General features: G+C 40.1%; 1 protein-coding gene across 1 annotated transcript; it reads left to right on the forward strand.

Annotated features, from left to right (window-relative positions):
- The first annotated feature begins 18,902 nt into the window (after positions 1 to 18,902).
- LOC149173297 (uncharacterized) lies at positions 18,903 to 22,410 on the forward strand. The gene is made up of 2 exons (XM_089427909.1): positions 18,903 to 19,279; positions 21,800 to 22,410. Exons 1-2 carry the CDS (start codon positions 18,970 to 18,972, stop codon positions 22,249 to 22,251), a joined length of 762 nt encoding a protein of 253 aa, XP_089284035.1. The 5' UTR covers positions 18,903 to 18,969; the 3' UTR covers positions 22,252 to 22,410.
- Positions 22,411 to 22,988: the final 578 nt, after the last annotated feature.

Below are 22,988 nucleotides of genomic sequence, written 5' to 3' on the forward strand. Positions count from 1 at the left end.
ACATGTAACCAGTCATATACTCATGAAAACATGCTTCACACAATGAGATCCTCATTCCCATGGCAACATCATTACGACCATGACTAACACCATGCATATGAAACAAGAATTCAAGGATGACTGACACATGTACAACTAACATGAATGCATGAAAAACACCTTCACCCAAGGAGAGCACAACCACACTCTGATACCAATCTGTAACACCCCCTCCTCCCACATCTACCCACATAACTGGCCAATCGGGCTAAACATGTGATGAGAAAGGCCACTATAAGGGATTCAACATCCTTAGGGACCTTAAGGAAATGGAATCAATAGAACACATCAACCAGACCTTACACATCAACAACATCAACCCCAAGAGACATCCCAACTACTCAGACATCCTGCCCCTGGGTCCCATTGAAATTTTATGCATCTTAACCTCTGGACGCTCTCATAGGCTTGCATGCCAGCATCCAGGGACTTCTCCCATCAGAACTGTGCTAGCGTGCGTGGAATTCATGGCACTTTTCTAGTGCAAAATTCTGGCCACTACCCATAACTTGTTATAACTTCTAGAATCTATCAAAGACATGATAACAAAGAAAATAAACCAAAAAATAACCTCAACAATAAGCCTGACCATACCCAACTAGGATTGACATTTTGTCAAACACTTGGCATCAATGCAACCTATAGGTCTAGGATACAAGATAGGGTATGAATGACTGAAAACACTTATGAAACATGACAAGAAGGTTCACCACCTTCACCATTGAATTGTTATAACATCAATTAGGTCTTGCATCCATCATCTTAACATTCACAAGTAAATACATGAAATAACCATGAAATGAACCAGTAAATTAACCATGCTTATAAATAGAATAAAACCATGTAAATATCAAATATATGATAGCCATTAACTCCACATATAAACAATTGAAAAAGTAATAGAACTTAGCTTTCATTAATCATATGCAAATCTGACCAAGTTCGGGACTTCCACTTACCACCTAACTGTAGACATGGCTGAACCAAATATTTCTTTCAGCCATTCACCCCCGTGCCATATTCCAAGCATGAATGTGGGATCTCATAGAAAAACGATGCAAAAACAACCAAGGGAATCCATAGGTTAAACCACCTCCACCTTCACCAAACTGTGATCACTCCAAATTGGTGCTCCAATCACAACTTAACTGAACATGAAATTCCATCTGGAATCCATCACTATCCTTGAGAAATTTTTCATATCCTTGTCTCTCTGGCTTTACCACAATCTAATCCTAGATCACTAGGCCCTAAAGCGAGACCAGTCTCTCAGGATTTACCACAATCCAAACCCAGATCACTAGGCCCTAAACTGATACTCCTCCCTCAGGCTTTACCATGTATCTCGCCAAAACCAATGAAGGGATTTCTAGGCCTTTGGGAATGAAACTTGAGACCACCTCTATCCTAGATTTCAAAATCCATCCGGAAAACCAAAGCTCGAAACCAAAATAAACATCTGAACACCATGGCATCTAGAAAAAGGCAGGGATAGGCTGAAAACCATTATCATAACCCAAAAAAACCATGCCATCGACAGAAAGAGAACCATACACCAACGTGCAAAGCCATGCATGTCCAAACCAGCTAGGAAATCACACATGCAAAATTTTACTTGCAAGTATTCATTTTGAAGCTGCCTCATCCTGCTCTTCTTCCTTGATCCTAACTTTGATTCATTGCCTTTGGCTTGCTTTTCCTTCCTTGATCCAAAGCTAGAGTGCTCCAAGAAAATTCGAAGTGACCAAGAGTGAGAGAGAGAGAGAGAGAATAATGAGAGAGCTCCAAACTTGAACTAACAAAGGTTACCAACTAATCCTCATAAGCCTTTTTATTAATGAGGCCTCTATTTTTCTTCATTTTCCTCCTCACATGCAACCTGTGACTTTTCACCTTACTTTTCTCCTAATTTCCATTATTTTCATAAATATATGTGCCAAAAATGCCTTTTTTCCTTTTAATGCCTTTGCCTTAGCCTTTGCCAATTTTCCTAAACCAAAAACACACATCTAGTGATGCCCACTAGGATATCTTTGCCTGACATTCATCTTGGAATAAGTGTCCCTTAACCGTGGTCTTATTTCTCCTTTATTAACTTTTATTACATGAACTTTTCACCTACACCTTTTGACTAAATTGGACCCCTAATCTCTCCAATGAAAAACCCTCCATGTGATTGAGACTGTCTAGCCACCCCAACAACAAGGTCTCCATGCGACTGTGGCCTTTTCTAGGTAGTTTTGTGCCAGTGACCCTGGATTCTGAGCCACTTTTCAGGGCCAAGACTCAGGCCTCTACCTAGAACTTGATGAAACTTCTAGAAATGATAAATAACAAGATGAAAATGCCTCCAATGAAAAAATTGAACACAAACCTGACCTAACAAAGCCTAGCCATGACAAACATTCGGACAAATACGTCATGAACATGTAATCTATAGGTCATATAAACACATATGAGCATAGGGACTTCATACTTATCTTAGAATTGTCAAGAAGGTCTGATGCCTTCTCATAATAGTTTCATTATCATCTATTAGGTCATACATTCATTATTCATTCATTTACTAATCAAAACATGTTGAGAGCCACGACTAAGATCTATCATAAAACCATACTTATAACCAGCACATAACCAACAAAATAATAATGATAGAACAAACATTATAACCACATATTAACGAACACATTTACACATAATACACAAGAGGAAAGGAGCTCTTATTAACATATGAAAAAGGCAACCAAGCCAGGGACTTCCACGTACCACCCGACCATAGATTGGGCTGAACCATGTCTTTCTTTCAGCCAATCACCGCCGTGCCATATTCCAAGCATGAATGTGGGACTCACAATAGAACCAATCAAGGATTCCTCAGGCTTTACTGTGTATCCCGCCAAGGGATTCATAGGCCCAAACGATAAAAATACACTACAGTATTTACTACAATCCTACCATATACTGCTCAAGGAATCACTAGGCCCTAAATAAGAATGGACGCCTCTGGATCTCTCCACCTAAACCGTGAGGAATTTGTCCTTCTCCACCATCTAGGCTTTACTGTGTATCTCATCATTACCAGTCAAGGGATTCCTAGTCCCAATGAGGGTATTCACCTCTAGGATTTATCATGTATCCCGACATTATTGGTCAAGGGATTCCTAGGCCCAACGAGGGTATTCACAACAAGGATTTACCATGTATCCCGCCATTACTAGTCAAGGGATTCCTAGGCCTTGTGATTTTTCATGAGACCACCCCACTTAGTTTCAAAACCATTCAGAAATCTAGCTCAACCAAGTAAAAGAACCCCATCACACCATGGTTATGCAAAAATGGCAAGGCAAGGTTGAAGACCATTGTCACACCTGGCAAAACCCATGCCAATGACAATAAGGGAACCAAAAACACACATTCATGTACCATGCGTACCAAAAATAGCAAGAAAATCATACATGCAACTCGGTACCTACAAATACTCCCACTGTAGCTACTTGATCCCACTCCCTTGCTTGTTTTTTGCTCCCCTTTTTCTTTCTTGTCCTTCCTTTGCCTTTCTTCCTCCAATGCTAGAGTGCTCCAATGATACTCTAAGTGTGCGAGAGTATGAGAGAGTAGAGAGATTAGAGAGAGAGCTACAAAACTGAACTGACAAAGGTTGTGAATTGATCCTTAGAAGCCTTTTTATCAACGAGGCCTCTGTTTTCTTCAATTTCCATTATTTTCCTTCATTTTCCTCCTCACATGCAACCTATGACTCTTCACCTTCCTTTTCTCCTAATTTCATTTATTTTCATAAAATAAAATGGCAATTAATTCCATTTGCCTTTCTAAAGCCTTTTCCAATTTCCTTAGCCCTAATAAACCAAATGAACACCCACACTAGGATGCTTTGCCCAAAATTAAGCTTGGAATAAGTCTCCCATTGATCCAGATTTAAACAGGAATGCAACAATTTATAGAGATAACCATAAACACAAAGATGCAATGGAAATAATGCTTCATTTCATTAATGTAAAACACTGAAATATGCTTACAAACAGAAACGGAAATAAACTAGTTGGGCGATGGTAGCTTTTCTCTTAGAAGAGATATGGTGGCTACATGCCTCTGAATTGTGTTACAATGAGGCTCGATGGCCTATTTATTGTTGAGAAACAATGGAAAACCCTAAACATCCAAAAACCTAATCCTAGAAGATGAAACACCAAATTGTGGGCCCTGTTTGGGTAAATTGGTACATCAACTTCCCGAGGTCGTAACTTTGGCATACGATCTATGTTTGACGCGCACAATATCTCGTTAGAAAGATCTATCCGAGAAATACAACTTTGGGAAGAGCAACATCGGTCCATGGACCCATGTTGCTCCTATATTTCCCAAAAAAATGTTGTTTACGGCCTCAAAACGACTCTGGAAGTTCAGGACCCGGAAAACTGCTAAAAATAGTAAATTGTGCTGCAAATAAGGAAACTAAAAAACTGACAGAGATGGTTGTGGGGGTCCATGTGGGATAGGTGGGTGGCCACCAACATCCACCTAGATCATTCCTCCCCCCTTAGGAAGCAATGGTCCCCATTGCGTTGAGTTCCTCCATCTGCTGAACTTGGTCCTTGGTGAGCTGTTCTGCGATCTCTAATGTGTCCAGTAATGGTGGGATGCATGGTCGATGACTGTCCACATTGAACATTCGATGCAAGTGAAGGAATGTGGAAATGTTGTGCTCCAAAGCATTGTTTCACACAGCCTTGGTAATAGTGTAAGGACCATGTCGGAGTGGTCGGAGCTTCTAATGGGCTCTTGTAAAGCGTTCTTTCTGTAGATGCAACTAGACTTCGTTGCCCACCTAAAACTTGTGTGGTACCCCTGTGGATGAGGAGAAGATGTGCCTATGTTCTGTCATGACCGTATCCTTCTGCTATTGTTGCTGCTTGGAGAAACCCTTCGTAGGGGCCATGGATGTGGCTACGATCTTCCCCTTACTTTTGAAGCAAACCAGACAGAAAATGAATTTCCTAGTCTGGGAGACAATCTTGCTGCATTTCTTAGCAGAGATCAAAGAGGTGGTGGTAGGTGGGGCTACCTCCGGTACCCTATATAATGAATTACCCAAAATAATAATAACATCTCGAGGCCTTGACTCATACATAGCATGTCGCCTCCATAAGTATGGCTGGCCTAATAGTACATCACAAACATCCAGAGGTGCAACATCACACAATACCTCATTTGCGAAGGGCTTGATGTTGTAGGGAAGGCGGTATTGCGGGCGAACATGGAGATCTCATCTTTCGTGAAGCCACCCAATACTGTATGGTTGCAGGTGTGGTGTAGTCGGTAGGCCCAACCGCTTCACGATCTCTGCTAAAATGAGATTCTTTTGGCTGCCACTGTCAACAATGAATTGCAGCAACGAACCCTTCACCCACATCTGTGAGTGGAAAAGACGCTCCCCCTCCTCTAGGTCTTCGGGCTCATTCTTCTAAATCTTGGTGGTTGCAACAATGATGCTCCGCTCCGCATCAATGATCTGATTCCCTTTTCCATTCCCCTTGTTGGGTTCTGACTCAGGGTCGGAGCATGCATATGATTTTGAAGCATTTAACTCAGCCACCAACGATTGCTTAGTCCGACACTCACTTGTGTTGTGAGTGGGGCTCTTGTGGAACTCACACCACTTTCCTATGTCCTTCTTTGACTTTGTGGTGTTGTTATTTTCTTGCAGCTTCGATGGGTTGTCTTGGGTCATCTCACCTTGGCTTTTTCCTTTAGTCTTCAGATTTATAGATCCAAAGTCTTGTTTCTTCTGTCTAAACTTTTGCTCAATTTTGACAGCATATCGATACACCGTGCCGAACGAGGAGATGTTCAGGAACTCCATCTCTTCCTGGATGTATCTGTGTAGGCAACAATGATATTTGAGTACCAAATGCAACTCATAATCCTTGATACCTAACTTTGTGTGAAGGGTATGAAAAATATTGGTGAACTCTGGCACGTCTTGGTCCCTTCCCTGCCACAGCATGGTCCAATTTATGTATTGGTCCTCATAGCTTTTGACAGGGTAATACTGCTCCTTGATGGAAGTCCAGAATGAATTCCAAGTGGGTGTGGCTGAAAATAGTGAGCCCATAATTTCATCCCCCTGCTCGCAGTAGGTTTCCCACTAGTCCTTGACGTGGGGGGCTCCTTTGAGAAGAGCGAAAATAATCTTTTCCCAACTCAAAAAATCATGAACAGAAAAATACCCTTCTAGCAGATTTAACCATTTATCTACGACATCTGCATCTATTTGACCCTCAAATATGGGGATTTCAAAATTAACTTGTACCTTAAAAGGTGTGGCATTTCCAGAGTAGTTGTTGGAAGTCGATGCGTCGCCTTTGGGTAGCTGTTGAAGGATAGGCAAAATTGTCCATCATCGCGTTCCTTTTCCGCTCGAGGGCTTCTTTGAGCAAGATTTTGATGGGACCTACCCCCTCATCTTTCTTTTCATCTGCCATGGGAGGTCGTCGAGATTTGCGAGGTTGGTCTTGCAAAGGTTCGACCAATTCAAGCCCTATCTCCTTATCTCCCGACCTCGTTGGGGACATGCAAAGAAAAACAGAGAAAAAGCAGACCGTTCTGATACCACTAATCCGGATTTAAATAGGAATGCAACAAATTACAGAGATAACCATAAACACAAAGATGCAGCAGAAATAATGCTTCATTTCATTAATGTAAAATAATCAAATATGTTTGCAAACAGAAATGGAAATAAACCAGCTAGGGTGATGGTAGCTTATCTCTTAGAAGAGATGTGGCGGCTAGATGCCTCTGAACTATGTTACAATGAGACTAAAAGGCCTATTTATTGTTGAGAAACAATGGAAAACCCTAAACATCCAAAAAACCTAACCCTAGAAGATGAAATGCCAAACTGTGGGCCCCGTTTGAGTAAATTGGTACATCAACTTCTCGGGGTTGTAACTTTGGCATACGATCTCTGTTTGATGCGCCCAATATCTCGTTAGAAAGATCTATCTGAGAACTACAACTTTGGGAAGAGCAACATCGGTCAATGGAATCATGTTTCTCCCAGATTTCCCAAAAAACGTTGTTTAGGGCCTCAAAATGGCTTCGGAAGTTCAGGACCCAAAAAACTACTAAAAATAGTAAATTGTGTCGCAAATAAGGAAACTGACAGAGGCAGTTGTGGGGGTCCATGTGGGATAGGTGGGTGGCCACCAACATCCACCTCGATCACCCATGACCTTGGTCTTATTTTTCCTTTAGTAACTTTATTACATGGATTTTTAACCCGAGGTCGTTATATTTATGATATTAGGAAGTGATCTAACCATGGTGCAATTTGTTGTTGGCCCCTCACCGATTATTCCTAGTGAACAACCCATTGAATGTGTCCACTTCAATGAGGCCCAAGGGGTCAATAGTTTCCTACAAAGAATCTACATCTACCTCAAGCCTCCAGACTCCCCCCTTATTTTAATCCAACAGCTTGATGAGGTTGAAATCTCCCTTGAGAATCTATGCAGAGGGGGATGCCAAATTTCCAGTCTAGCGGACCATTTTAAGAAACAACGATTTATCATAAGATATATTTAGTCCATACACATTAGAGAGATGACAAAACTTCCCCAACCTGATAGCCTAGAACTGAATTGTCAAAAAAAAGAATGTGGGAAACATATTAATCACTCTAATATCATGATCATCCCATAATATGTCTAATCCTCCATAGTGCCCCTAGGAATCTATAACAGTTGTTTGGTATTTACATCATCAATTTCTATTTAGGTTTGACAGAGCCTCCCATGAAATTTTAAATTCCTTGATTAACATAATTGAAATTTTTTCCTCCATCCATTTGTCTCTCAGGAGCCTTTGCTTTCCTTTGCTACTAAGGCCCCTCATATTCCATGATACTATTTTAATGACTGAGAATTCTTAGCACCATAGAGCACCTCCATGATAACCCTAACACACCTGGAGTTCACCAAATAGCGACCTAATTTGTCCAACAATTGTAAATTTATTTTACAACCCCACTTCTTCTCCTCCCTATCTGGCTTTCTTGAACCTTCCAATGAATTTTCTTCCAACCCAAAGGACTCGAATCCCAAATTAGATTTGGATGCCACATGTTTATGATTTAGATATGCTTGACCTAATAAGAAAAATTGATGCTCCAAGAGGATGAATGGATCTTTACCTTTCCAGAATTTCATAATTTTTGGTAAGTTGAATGCACCCAAGTCCATGTCCTCCACCTGGTCTGGTAGAGTTGCAACCCCCTTAGGAATTATGTGGAGCACAATAAGGGGAAAAGGTGGTTGAGTGAAGGAATTAGGAGGTGATAGATTAGAAGGAGAAGGGTTTACAATCAGTTGAGAACTGTGGTTCCACTACATACAAGGAAGGTCCCCTGGGCTCTTTCATTTCAACATTCATCGGTTGATATGGAGTGGAGGTATTAGAGGGATTTAATGTTACAAGAGGATTGAAACGAATCTCTTTCACTACCTTCATCTCTGTTGCATTCTAACATGGAGGGGGTTTCTTAGGGTTATGACAAATCCTCTCAATCACTATAAACCCATCATTGAATTGAGATGGTGTTGATTCTAAGGATTCAATCTACTTCACTAATGGTAAGTCACGGTATAAATTCTCCTACTTGTGACACCTCATACACTTGAATGGAATGTGTCCATAGTCAAACATCTCCTTCCACAACTCATCCTTGAAATAGATGTTAATTGATTTTGAAACAAGCTTAGATATATTCATGTACATGCATATGAAAGCATATGAAATATATCATGCCTTCTTTGTTGCCTCTAACACTTTGAAAAAATGTCCTATGGCATTATCTATTCCAACCAATGTCTCATCTTCCTAGATCTCTCTTGGTAATGAATACATTTAGATCCATATTAGAGTTTCCGTGAAATATTCCTTGATGGAACAAACCATTCAATCCAAAATTTGAGATAAAGTCCAGTAGAATTAAAGAACTATGGTCCATTCTCATACACTTTGTCCCTATCTTCTAAGCTAGCAAAAATTGTGGTGAAGAAACCCTTGGCACCAAGCTCCAACATGATGTGACCCTTCTTCTTCCATTTCTTTTGGATGCATTGGGTTAGGGATTTTTTAGATGGCCAAGTGACCAAAAATTTCCCTATGAGGGCATGATCAAACTCGTGTTTTATATATTCTACAATGTGAGTAGACCGGACTTCGAATTTAGGATCTATTGCTGCTATGGGGAAACAACTTCCTAGCCTTCGTTTCTTAGCATGCCTGGAAAAGTGTTGCAAGTTTTGTTGATAATTATTTATAACTGACCCAAAGAAATTCAAATTTGTAGTATTATGCTGCTCAGGAATTTTACCATCCACTACAATCTGGATGTAGGAGGGAATATGCTCCCTCTAGTGGCATGCGTCATAGGAAGAGAAAATTGTCATGGCATGAGGGTTTGCAATTTTTTTTAGCTAGGGTTTTGTAGAGTACTATCACTTTGATAACACATATACACATGTGCTTTTGGAATTTTTCTTGGTGATATGGATAAAACTGATTTATATTAAATTGTTAATAAGTATCATTGTGCATACTTGAAATATGTGGCTTGACATGTAGCACCTACAACATCTCCTCAAGTATTGGCACAAAGCCCAATGCAATATGAGAATATTTCTTCATGTTCTCCCTCACTTGTTTAGCATGCCAATCTTGTTATTTTTTTATGGTTGGGTAGCATTAGACAAGTGTTATAGTCTCAACTTTGGTTAGAAAGGCTAAAAAACACTAGAACTCTAGAACCTGGAAACGTTGTAGGATAAAACACCTAGAGATGGCTCAATTAAGTTAATTAGTCAGTAATTAATTTTTCCTAAGTCTAACTTAGGAAAAATGATTAATTAATGGGAGTAAATTGAGAAAGGTGAGATTTCTCTAAAACCTCACATGGATGGACTCAAAGATTTAATCTTGGTCATTGGTGAGCCAATGAGAAATTATAAGAGGAGGGCGATTGGGTTGGAGCAAAACATATTTAACCAAAAGGGGAGTTAAATATACATCTTGGATCCAAAGGTTTCTTCACAGTGGTGTTCACGAACATGGAGGATAGAGATAGGATTTTTGAAGGAGGACCATACTTCTATGTGGCAGCTGGTCTATATATGTGGCCATGGACGATGAACTTTGTGCCAGAGCGAGAAACATTCACATCGGTACCGGTATGGATTAGACTCTACTCCTTACCTCTAGATTATTGGATGCCAGAGTCTTTAAAAGCTATAGGCAATAAACTAGGTCATTTTTAAAAGATTTCAGAGGCAACACTATGAGGTAAGTATACCTCTTATGCCTGTATATGTGTGGAGATGGACATATCAGGAGCTCTTCCAAATGAGGTCATTCTAGAAGTCTATGATGACGAATGGGTTCAGACAGTTGACTATGAGCATATATCATTCAAATGTCGCAAATATCATGAGCATGGGCACCTATTCAGAGATTCTTCTCTTAAGAAAAGGGAGGAACATATATGCACCAGTAAAGAAAAAGACCATACAGGTTTTACTAAAGTGGGAGGAAAAGGGAAAGGAGGTGGAAGGAAGATACAAAAGAATCCCAATGATAACAAAACAAGAAGTCACAATAGATTTGAGATCTTAGAAGAAAGAGAAGAAGCTGAGGGCAATCAAAGGAAAACGAAGAATCAGGCAGAAAGGGGAAAGGACAAGAGACTAGCATGGAGTTCACACAGGAATAGAATGAACACACAATAGACCCACTGAGCACCATGGAAACAGAAAAAGACCATGAAATGACTCAAAGTGAAAGTGGTACAGAGGAGCAAGACTTACAAGAGATTCTAAAAAGGGAGAACCTGGAGCTAGAAAAGTTTCTAGAACAAGGAGAAAACATGGGAATAAACTCCATACCAAAGGAGGAAGTAGAAAAGGTACAAAAAATATTCCTTAACAAGTCACACCAAAAATCTGTGACGTGACAGCCAGGAAAACAAAGGGGTTTTCTCAATAGGATTAATAACAGGAAAATTGGAAAAAAAACCCAGGCAGGAAGAGAGGAAGAAAGAGACAGAAAGAATTGCTACTAGAGTGTGGCAAACTCATTATTGAATCAGGAAGGATGAAAGACCTTTCTAGTTACTCCTTCAAAACCTCACCTCAATGAAGATCACAACCTGGAACATTAGAGGACTAGGGAGTAGAAGAAAACAGAGGAATCTAAGCAATAGGATCAAAGAGGAAAAACCTGACATAGTGTTTATACAAGAAACCAAATGCTCAGTGGAGAAGGTCAGAGAAAAACATAGCAAATGGCTAAATAGATATGAATATCTTGAGGTCAAGGCAAATAAATCTGATGGTGGCATTCTCACTCTATGGGATCCTCAGAAATTTGGTATGCTTGACATGGAGGCATCCAAACACCACCTCTCCTTGATTATCCAACCTGTAGGTGACAGGAAGTGTTACATGATCACCAATGTCTATGGTCTTCAACCAGTGGAGGACAAACTTCGGCTCCTCACTACATTGGAATATATGAAAAAGAGATACCAAGCTTTAACTTGGATTCTAGGGGGAGATTTTAACATGATAAAATCACTCACGGAGAAGAAAGGGGGAACTAGAACACTTGGTAGGGATTCAGTTGCCTTCCAGAACTTTCTCACCAATATGAAACTGGTTGATATGGACACTAGCAATGGTATTTTCACTTGGAATAACAAAAGAGGTGGCTCTACCCAAGTAGCCTCAAAATTAGATAGATTTATTATCTCAGAGGAACTTCTACTCATGGGGAGTGGCCTGACAGCGTTCATCCTTCGTTTTGGAGGTTCAGACCACTGGCCCATCCAGTTAGAAGCTTCTCTAATTGGTAACCAAGGAATAGCCTCTTCAGGTTTGAGAACGTTTGGTTCACGCACTCAAATTTCCTCATAAACGTTGAAAAATGGTGGAAAGAAGAGCTACACTTGTAAGGTACAAAGATGTTCCTTCTACATCATAGGCTCAAACACATTAAAGGCAGACTCAAAGAGTGGAATAAAAATGAATTTGGTAGCATCTTCAAAGCTAAAGGAGAAGTGGAAAAGAAGATGAAGGAAATAAATCAAATTCTTATCACAGAAGGCTACACAAAGGAAAGGAAAGAGATGGCAGAGTCACTTCAACATGAATGGGAAAATAGATGTCTACAAGAGGAAATATTCTAGATACAGAAATCCAAAGTCCAATGGATTAAGGAAGGGGAGAAAAACACCAAATTCTTTCACAGATCCACCATAGCTCACAGAAACAACACAAAATTATGAAACTTACAGATCATCATGGTCTAGAAAGAAACATTCATGAGGAGATGGAAGAGGTTCTAGTTCAGCATTTTCAGAGAATTACTGAGGAAACTACAACAAATAGATCACAGTTTACTAAAAAATTTACACAGTAAATTCCTAAACTGTTCTCTAGAGAAGACAATTACAATCTCAACATACTAGTGACAGAGGAAGAGCTTGAGGAAGTCATCACAGAGATGCACAATGGGGAAGATCCAGGCCCGGATGGCTTCAATGTGGACTTTTTCAAGACATGCTGGAGGATTGTAAAGCATGATATTATGGAGGTAGTAGAAGACTCACACAAATCTAAAAAAGTCTTGAGGGCGCTCAATGAATCTTTCATAGCCTTAATCCCCAAACAGGAAAAGGCCACCTCTCTGGACAGATTTAGACCTATAGCATTATGCAATGTGGTGTACAAAATAATATCCAAAGTAATTTCCAACAGACTCAAACCTCTCCTCCCCACCCTGGTGTCTGAGGAGAAAACGGGCTATGTGGAAGGGAGACAAATTCTGGATAACATAATTCAAGCGCATGAAGTGGTTCATTCACTCATCACCAATAAGTAGGCAGGGATGATAATTCAGCTGGACATAGCGAAAGCCTATGATAAACTTAGCTGGACGTACATAAGAGCAGTACTAAAAGCATATGGCTTTGACTATAATTGGATTAAGTGGGTCATGGCTCTTGTTACCACTGCTAGCTGTTCAATTCTTCTCAATGGCTCTCCCTAAAAAACCTTCAAGCCTACAAGAGGTCTCAGGCAAGGTGATCCTCTTTCCCCTTTCCTTTTCATCTTAATGATGGAAGGGTTAGGTAGAGCAATCAGAACTACTAAGGAGGAAGGAAGAATTCAAGGTCTGAGACTCACTCGAGGAGGGGACATGGTGACACATCAACAATTTGTGGATGACACTATGCTTTAAGGCACACCTACAGTCAAGGAAGCCAAAGCATTCAAGCTAATTTTGCAATGGCAGGGAGTACTGAGGTAAGTCTTACTAAATCAAAGATTTTCTTTTTCAATACTAATATTTCGATTCAAAGAAATCTATCTAAAATTTTTGGCTTTCAAAGAGATTCATTGCCCTCGAAGTATCTGGGAGTTCCCCTCACTAATAAACCGTTGCACAAGGACATCTCAGAGCCTGTTTTAAATAAATTGAAAGACAAAAATAGCAGGTGGACAAACTGTTTTAGTTCCAAATCTCACTCTTGATGTTTGTGATGTTGCACTCATGGCCTAGGGCAACCCCTCCTTCCAGACTTGGCCCAAATACTTAAAAAACAGTGTTTTACTCCCTATACGTGACATTGCCCTGGGCTAAATGCATGTGTACGCGGGTCTGTGTATACCCAACCCGCATATATGTCTTAAAACACTTAAAAAATTAAATATCCTTAATTTCAGGCAGAGATCACAGGTTTTACCTGTTGATTACCTATTAGTGCCCATGGCCCAACTGTTCCCAACGAATTCCCAACTAAAAAAATACTTTGGGAGAAGTATAAAAAGGCTTCAATGGGAAGGCCTAAGGAGGAGAGAATAGAGAGAAAAATCACTCTGCTAAGATTATCCCTGACCAGGTCTGAAGATCCTTGTGCTTCCAACGCTTACCCCATTACAGGAAAGCCTTGTTTCCTTGAGTTATGATGTATTTCTACTAGTTGAGATTTCTTGGAGTAAGTCATGGAAGGAGTTTGTTGAAGGCTTGAGACTGGAAGAATCCGGAGGACGGTTCTACTTGGAGCCTGCGAAAGGAAGACTCAGGTGAAATCATTCCTTTCTATACTTTAGTCATCTATAATAAAAGAAACACTTGTCTTGTTCCTGATATAAACCTTCTTCATGTTTATGATATCAATGTTATGATTCACATATGAATGGTTGTTTTAATTGTATAACTAACTACCTTTCAATATGTTATAAAGATGATTTCTTTATGATTCTTGGTCAATATACTACTGTGTTTTCTGGAATTGATTGTTTTGCAGGTTGAAGGATTGAAAGGAACGCTAAGAGGGTTTGGACCCTGGCTAGATCTTCCCAAATGAAGGATCCCCGGGTGCACCTCTCTTCATGTAGTTTGTTTATATTAGCATCATGGTTGTGTGGAATGCTTGTTTTTCTTTGTAGATAACCCCCGATCTACTAGGGTATCAACACAAGACCCTAGGGGAATTTTTCCCTAAACACAAACAGAGCCCTAAATCTAGCAGGAAGGCTGATTCTCACTAAGGCTATCCTCCAAACCATCCCTATCTATATGCAATCAACCATTCTAGCGCCAACTGGGGTCAGTGTTCAAATAAGAAACATTCAAAGAGATTTCTCTAGGGGAAAGGTGAAGAAAAGAAGAAATGGGCCCTGGTGGCGTGGGAAAGGGTATGCAAACCTAAATCACATGTACGTTTGGGTCTACATGACCCATAAATTCTAAACAGAGTTTTGGAAGCTAAAGTTTGGTGGAGATGGCTGAAGGAAATATAATCCCCCTGGGAAAAACAATGGAAGCAAAATTATGCAATGAATTGGTAGAACACGGACCTCATACAAATGACAGGACAAGCAAAAGGTTCTCAAGTTTGGAACAGAGCCTAGGAGAACAGAGCCCTAGTTCAAAAACATAGTTTCTGGGAGATCAGAAGCAGAAATTTGGCTTGGTTCTGGGAGGACAATTGGCAGCAGGAGGGCAATCTCTGTAGTGAGGATTTAGCTAGTATCCAAACAGATACCATCAGCAAAGGATTAAGGAGGGTTAGTGACTTTTAAGATCAATCAAGGAACAATGGAAAATGGAGAATTTAGAATTTAGAAACTTCTAGTCTACAATGAGATGAGCATGTTGAATACTCAAGCTACAACACTCAAAGGTCTTTTGGAAAAAAGGAAAATCTTAATCTCAACCTCGAATGACCAATTAAGATTGGGAAAGAACAAGGCAGGTCTCTTCACCCTTAAAGAGGCCAAAAGAATAGCCACAGGGCTTAACCTTCCAAGCACTGACAAGACTTGGAAAGAACTCTGGGATAACCCTCATTGGATGAAGGTCAAACTGTTCAAGTGGCTGGTTCATTAGGGCAAGATTCTAACATGGGATAATCTAAGAAAAAGAGGCTTTGTTGGGCCCTCAAGACGTCACCTATGTGGACAACATGAAGAAACCACAAATCATCTCCTCAACAGATGCTCCTACACTGCCACACTATGGAACTGGGTTGGAGATGTCTTCGAGAAAACAGACAGGCACGAAGATGACATCATTGCTACGCTGAAAAACTGGCGGAATTTTTTTTCAGATAATGATACAATAAACTCAGCCTGGGCGTTGACTCTAGGGTTCTTAATCTGGAATGTATGGAAGGAGTGCAACAACAGGATTTTCAAAGACAAAATGGGCCCGGTGAGTAGCATCCTAAAGCTAATCCTCAAGCAACTCAAGAAGACTGTCCACATCCTGGGGGGTGTTTCTACTGGAAAACCCGTAGGATACAGAGAGGCCAAAATCCTGGAAAAGTTGGAGCTTCAGGTTCATCTCCCCCAGTGTCCTCTATAGATCAATAAGAATACCTCAGAAGGTAAGGTTTTTTGGCAACCCCCTTCTCAAGGTTTTTTAAAATTTAACATAGATAAAGTTCAAAAGGAAATCCTGGAGAAGCAGGTTCTGGAGGGGTCATGAGAGATGAGGAGGGAAACATACAGGTCATTTTCTACAATTATCTAGGGAAGGAAACCAAAAATATGGTTGAGCTCATGGCGATGGAGCTATGCTTGAAAATATTTCTCAAACGCAACATTCATAATGTCATCATTGAGGCTGACTCGGAGTTAGTAATTAATTTGGTCAAGCGGATAAGTGCAAGAGCAGCACCAGAGAAAATCTCAAGTCACTGGCAACTTTTGCAAGTCTACCAAAGAATTCAATCACACCTAAGAATTCTAAGAACTCTTAGGTTTGTGCATGTTCATAGGGAAGCCAACAAAGTGGCGAATTGGCTTGCCAATGAGGGGGTTAGAAGTAAGTTCACCGACATGTGCTACTGATGGGAGGAGTTAATGGATGACAAAATGAGAGATGAATGCTCAGTGCGGGCCCTCAGCGATAGATAGCAATATCAAATAAGCAACGAGACAATATTTCACTTCATGTCAATGAAGCATAAGTATTTCTTAGAGGCTGAGCACTGTAAGTTCTCACATGAATCCTGGACAAAGACAGTCATCGGGCCAGAGGATTTCTGCTCAAAAGGGAAAAAGTATGAGGAAATGGGCTACTATGAAGAAGGACATTCCATGCACGAGGTGACCCTTTCAGGCATGTCGTCGTTACATAACATATTGGAGGACAGAGGATCAGGGAACCAGAATCAAAAACTTCTCGAGAGAAACCAACCGCATCGGGCGCCCCTTGAACTGGAAGCGGTTCTCCCGGATGGTAAGCAATGCCACTTAGCAAGTGACGCGTGGCGGGGGAAGAAGAGAGAATACAACCCTCATCATGCAGTATTCCTCAGGCTTATTGGCGGTGCGATGTTGATAGTGGTCGTCAGATCTGGAGGGGGGAGATCAACGGCCACAGTTTGTCGTGCAAGTTTGTGGGTCCGAAAGGTCAAAATTGCTTATGGTTTACCACCTTCATCGGGTGCCCTCAAAACAAAAGATGGTTTACATGGAAAGCCAATGATGCCACTCAGTGAGCAGCACGTGGCGGGGGACGGGAAAGGAATACCACCCTCATTGCACGGTATTTATCATGCTTTTAAGCTACATGATATGGATACTAGCCGTAGGATCAAAGGGAGAAGATTGACAGCCAGTGTTGGTCGAGCAATTTAGGGGTTTTTCTGTGGGCTACTGCTCCGCGCGTTTTGGTTTTAGTCCACCGGATCAAAAGGAGACAGATCAACGGTGGCTAACTTTGGGGTCCACGTGCATGCTTAAGGTTCTAGGGCTATCTTGGCCTTGGTTTTAGTTTTCCTATGGGCGGGTTTTTTCGGGCACGTTGTGTATTTTTCCCTCTTCCTTTGTGGGGGTTTGCGCCTCTGCACACTTGTTGTAACCTTTGTAATTTATTTTCTTATCTAAGTCAATAGAAGGACCGTCTCTTGCTTAAGCAAAAAAAAATTTAAATTATAATTTTATTTTAAATTATTATTCTTAGATATCATTTTTGGGATTCAACTGCGTTAAGTAAGTCATTCAAAGTATGACCATTTCCATGAGAGGTAGTCGTAAAGTGACTAATTTCTCATGATTTTTGAATAGTTCACTTAGCACTCATTGCATCGGGTGATGCTCACAGGGGTGAAGACGTGGGATTGAAACTAGTGAAATGTGGAGAACGAATCACATAGCATCAATCATCACTTCCGGGGCTTGCACCCGGTAACCAGGACTTCCCAGGAGGTCACCCATCCCAGAACTCCTCTGGCTCAAGCGCGCTTAACTGTGGAGTTTTTCCCCACAATCAAGCCCACTTAGCTTGCTACCCCATTTGCAAAACCTTAGCAAGTATTGTGCCTCATGAACCATTCAGGTAGAGATCCCTTGACTCTTTTTGAATTTAAGTATGGGGGATTTACGCAGTGCATTATATTAGATATCATTTTTGGGAAAATAGCGTTGTTCATTTATCGAACAACGCTACTTTTCTTATTTTTAATTTTTTTTTTTTATTCAAATGCTCCGCGCTATCAGAAAAAAAAAAATTAGCGTCATGGAGGACTTCAATGTTTTACAATATTCTTCCCGTGTGTTACGCTCAATTTTCTATCCGTATGGGCACGCCAGGGAGGATTTTTGTATTTTACAATGTTTTGGTCATGAGGCTCGATGACTAGTAATTTCCATGGCCCACCGAACTTTTTCCACACTATTTCTCCAATGTGAACTTTAGGATTTAGTATTTTACAATATTTTAATCATGAGGCCCTATGACTACTAATTTCCATATGTAAATTCGTATTTAAAAATTAGCCCACCGAAAAATTTCCACACGATTTCTCCATCTGTAAACAGTGGAGTTCAGAAGTTCTTGTAAACAGTTTTATTGCAGTGCTATTTTTCTAAGGCCACCTTTGTTTCCCACTTTTATGACGCTATCTTTATTTCCCAGTTTATAGAACCATGGTCAAGTTGTATATATTTACCGGTAACTGGTTTAACTCTAACAGTCAGACATATACGGCTGACCGCATTAATGGGCGTATGGCCAATTAAATATAGCTTCCCAGTGTTCTATCTCATGTGTGACGTTTGAATTTCTATCCTTATAAAGTAAAAGACGAGACAGTGGTTTTCGAGTAATTTATCGAACTGCGCTATTTTATTAATTAGATTACCAATGTGCGTTTCTTCTGTTGTGGAAAATTAGCGTCTCGGAGGACTTTCGGCTTTTTAATATTTGTTCCGTTTGAATTTCTATCTTTATCGGCGCGCAATGCATTTAGTGTTCCAAGATTAATTCATTAATTCCTATAAATAAACCAAGAAACTCAAACCATTCCCATTCCTATTCCTGTGAGAGCAGTCGAAGATGCAGATCTGTAACGCTCCCTTCCTTTTATGCACGTTACTTTTCCTCTCCTCTTTTTCCATTCTCTTTCCCACTCCACTCACATTTTCTTCCGCCCTTCAGTTGTCAGACCACCGGCATGCTCATCACGGCAATGCTTCCGATGAAGAGGCTCTCCTTGCATTCCTCTCTGGAATCACCTACGATCCATGGCAATCGTTAACCGCTACCTGGAAACGGAATGTTTCCTTCTGCGAGTGGAGAGGTGTCTTATGCAGTCGCCACAGACAGAGAGTGGTTTCACTCAATGTTTCATCCATGGAATTGCAAGGTACAATTTCTCCTCTTCTCGGCAATCTCTCCTTTCTTAGAATACTTGACCTTGCCAATAACAGTTTCCAGGGTCACATTCCCTATCAATTGGGAAATTTGTTTCGCTTACAAGAACTTGTCCTGTATATGAATCAACTCCACGGTTCTATTCCGCTCACTCTTGGCCGTTGCCGTAGTTTACGGGATTTCTCTATGGACTCTAACGAGCTCGTAGGAAATATTCCCTCGGAACTAATGTGCAATCTCCCCAAGTTACAATACTTAGGCTTATGGCAAAACAATTTGACGGGTAGAATCCCGTCCTGCTCCAGAAACATATCAACAACCTTCACTGGGGAAGTATACCTTCCCGAGAGTCCACCTTCCGAATCTATAATAGATCTGAGTTTTAACTATCTCACGGGAGAAATCCCATCTTCCTTTTCTAACTTCACCAATCTTCTAGAATTGGATATCGGTTTAAACCAGTTGACTGGTCACATTCCCATGGAGTTGTGTCGCAAGAGCATGCAGTTCACTGGATTCTATCTGGGAAGGAATCAGTTGAGTGGTACCATTCCTGCATCCCTCTCCAATTGTACTAACCTTGAGGAGCTCGACTTAAATAGTAACCAGCTCGGCGGAATGGTGCCAATCGAGTTGGGTAAGTTGACGCAGCTCCAAGTACTCCTCTTAGGTGGCAATCAACTGGTGAGCAGCAGCACTACAGACTTGCCCATTCTTACTGCTCTTACTAACTGTTCCGCCCTACGGGAATTAGATTTAAGCACTAATCATCTTACTGGACGTTTGCCCTCTTCAGTGGGTCACCTCTCTAGGAAAATTTACTGGTTAAACTTGGAATCTAACAGATTAGTAGGGGAAATAGCTCCACAGGTTGGTAACTTAACGAATTTAACACTTCTCTCTTTAGCTCTTAATTCTTTCTCGGGAGCAATCCCAGTTACACTAAAAAATCTTCAAAACTTGGAAAGGTTATTTATGGGAGGCAACAATTTACAAGGAAACATTCCAATGGAAATTGGGCAACTTAAAAGGTTAGGGTATTTGGACCTCCAAAACAATAATCTGTTAGGAAGGATTCCTGATTTTATTGTTAACGTTCAGCAATTAAGGTATTTATATCTTAGTATGAATAGGTTATCAGGGAAAATACCAGAAAATCTAGGGAAATGTGTGAACTTATTATTGCTAGACCTTTCATACAACAAGCTTAATGGGGAGATACCTCCATCTGTTGCAAGTCTTGCAAATTTAGCTTTCTATTTCAACCTTTCAAACAATTTATTAGAGGGTCACTTGCCTTTGGAACTAAGTAAGATGACTATGCTTCAAGCTATAGATATTTCTGCAAATCGGCTAACTGGTTATATTCCAAGTGGGCTTGGAAATTGCAAAGAATTACAATACCTAAATCTTTCTTTTAATGCACTTGAAGGTCTAATCCCAATCTCACTCGGTGAACTTCTAAGTCTTCAAAATATAGATTTATCTTCCAACAATTTGTCAGGCGGAATACCTGCATCATTGGCAAATCTCAAAATGCTCAGGCAATTGAATTTCTCTTTCAACAACTTCTCAGGAGAGGTCCCGAAAGGTGGAGTTTTCAAAAATCTTAATGCCACGGCATTTATGGGAAATCCGGGTCTCTGTGGACCTTGGGTAAATTTGTTATTGTGCTCTACTCACAAGCATAAAAGTGTTTCTCATCTGAGAAAAGTTGTCATACCTATTGTTGCAGTTGCAGTTACTATTATACTGTGTTTTGTTATAGGAATCTTGTGTAGACTAAATCACAAGAAGAATATTCCTATTAATGCTGGGGCATCCTTAAATGTGGGGCATCGAAGAATTTCTTATGGAGAGCTCATCATTGCAACAGATGGATTTAGCGACGCCAACTTGTTAGGAGTGGGTACTTTTGGGAAAGTGTACAAAGGGGTTTTGAATGATGGGACACTGGTTGCCATCAAGCTTCTCAATTTGGAAAGGGAAGGGGCTCACAAGAATTTCAAAAAGGAGTGCAAAGTTTTGAGTAGAGTCAGGCATCGGAATTTGATTAGAGTCATAACCTCATATTCAGACCTCCAAATCAAAGCTTTGATATTTCCATTTATGCCAAATGGAAGCTTAGAAAAGTGGTTATATCCTAATGGTGAAGTAGAAAGTGGTTTGACATTGATTCAAAGGTTGAATATAGCAATAGACATTGCCCAAGGTATGGTATATCTCCATCACCATTGTTTCATGCAAGTGATCCATTGTGATTTGAAACCAAACAATGTGCTTCTTGGTGAAGATTTGACAGCATATGTAATAGACTTTGGGATTGCAACCATATATTTTGCAAATAATGAGGATTCAACTTTCACTTCTACACTTGCACTTAAGGGATCAGTGGGCTACATACCTCCAGGTATTATTTGAACTAGATGGCATTTTAGACAATATTATGAGTTTCATATTTTAATTAAATATTTTGAACTATAAACCTTATGACGAGAATGTTTGAATGCAGAATATGGATTGGGTGGGCATATCACAACAAAAGGTGATGTTTATAGCTTTGGAATATTGTTATTGGAGATGTTCACTGGAAAGAAGCCTATTGACAACATGTTTGTGCAAGGAATGAACTTACAGAAATGGGTGGGTAACCATTTTCCAAATCAATTAGGGGAAGTGGTGGACAAGACTTTATTGAGAGGGGCTAGTACAAGCACTCAAGCAGATAAAGATCTTAGCTGCCTCAATCAATCCTTAAGCATGGGTTTGCTTTGCACAAGAGATTCTCCTGAAGGACGACCTACTATGATGGAAATTGTGGGCACACTCCAATCCATTAGAGACAATTTTCAAGGCATTGGTGGCATTCCAAAACTGCAATCAGATTTCACATGTTTGTTGGGTGATACAAGTTCAACTCACAACAACAATGCTAGTGGAGGCCAAAGCTCTTCTACATTCTAGAGTGTTGTAAGAAAGCAGTGACTGTGTCGCTAGACTATATAATAATTTGAGTCCATTGTTATTAGCTACATGTAGTGTGAGTTTTATTTTCCTTTTTATTGTTGCAAAACTAGTCTTATTCCCCTCTCCTTTTCTATGCATGTCTATTGTTGAGCACATATAAGTGTAAATATAAATTATGTATGCTATGAAGGACAAACTCTCAAGTTTTTCTTATATCATTATGGAAAATGTCAATTCTGTTCTGAATACTTTAGTCTCACCCAACTGAAAATAGCAGGCATACCCTCTGAATGTATCTACATCTCCTTTTCTGACAAAAAAAAAAGAGATTCTTGTAAGCTTTAAAATCTTTCATAAAGATTTTAAAAGGGAGAAAATATTTGTTTTTAATATCCTCTTAAATTTTGATCCCAAGGAACGATAAAGTTGAAAACAACATCTGCATATATTTTATTTTTTTTAGAAAGTGCTTCCCTTAAATTCAAGAGAAGCATTACAATTTTACAAAAAAAAATGGGCTTGAGGAGATAATCACTGAACATAAACATTTTCATTGGGTTAAGTTTCCCCAACAGGTTGTACTCCATAAAAATTACCCAGGCTTGCACTTGACCCTAACTGCTTTATTCATGACTCCATGGAAATTAAATCCTGGTGTGTGGCCTGAGATTGACATGCCAATGTCTTCACCACTGAAGCATTATATCTCCACTAGAATATCTGCATCTAATTAC

This window comes from Pinus tabuliformis, chromosome 4_2, assembly GCF_031772625.1.
Source record: "Pinus tabuliformis cultivar Carrire ecotype Pingquan chromosome 4_2, CPIR1, whole genome shotgun sequence".
Lineage (NCBI taxonomy): Eukaryota > Viridiplantae > Streptophyta > Pinopsida > Pinales > Pinaceae > Pinus > Pinus tabuliformis.

Excerpts from the sequence above, each read along its gene's own strand:
- LOC149173297 (XM_089427909.1), top strand. The coding sequence starts at position 18,970 with ATGCAGATCTGTAACGCTCCCTTCCTTTTATGCACGTTACTTTTCCTC. Across the intron at positions 19,280-21,799 it reads TTCATCCATGGAATTGCAAG|AATATGGATTGGGTGGGCAT; the intron begins GTACAATTTCTC and ends GTTTGAATGCAG.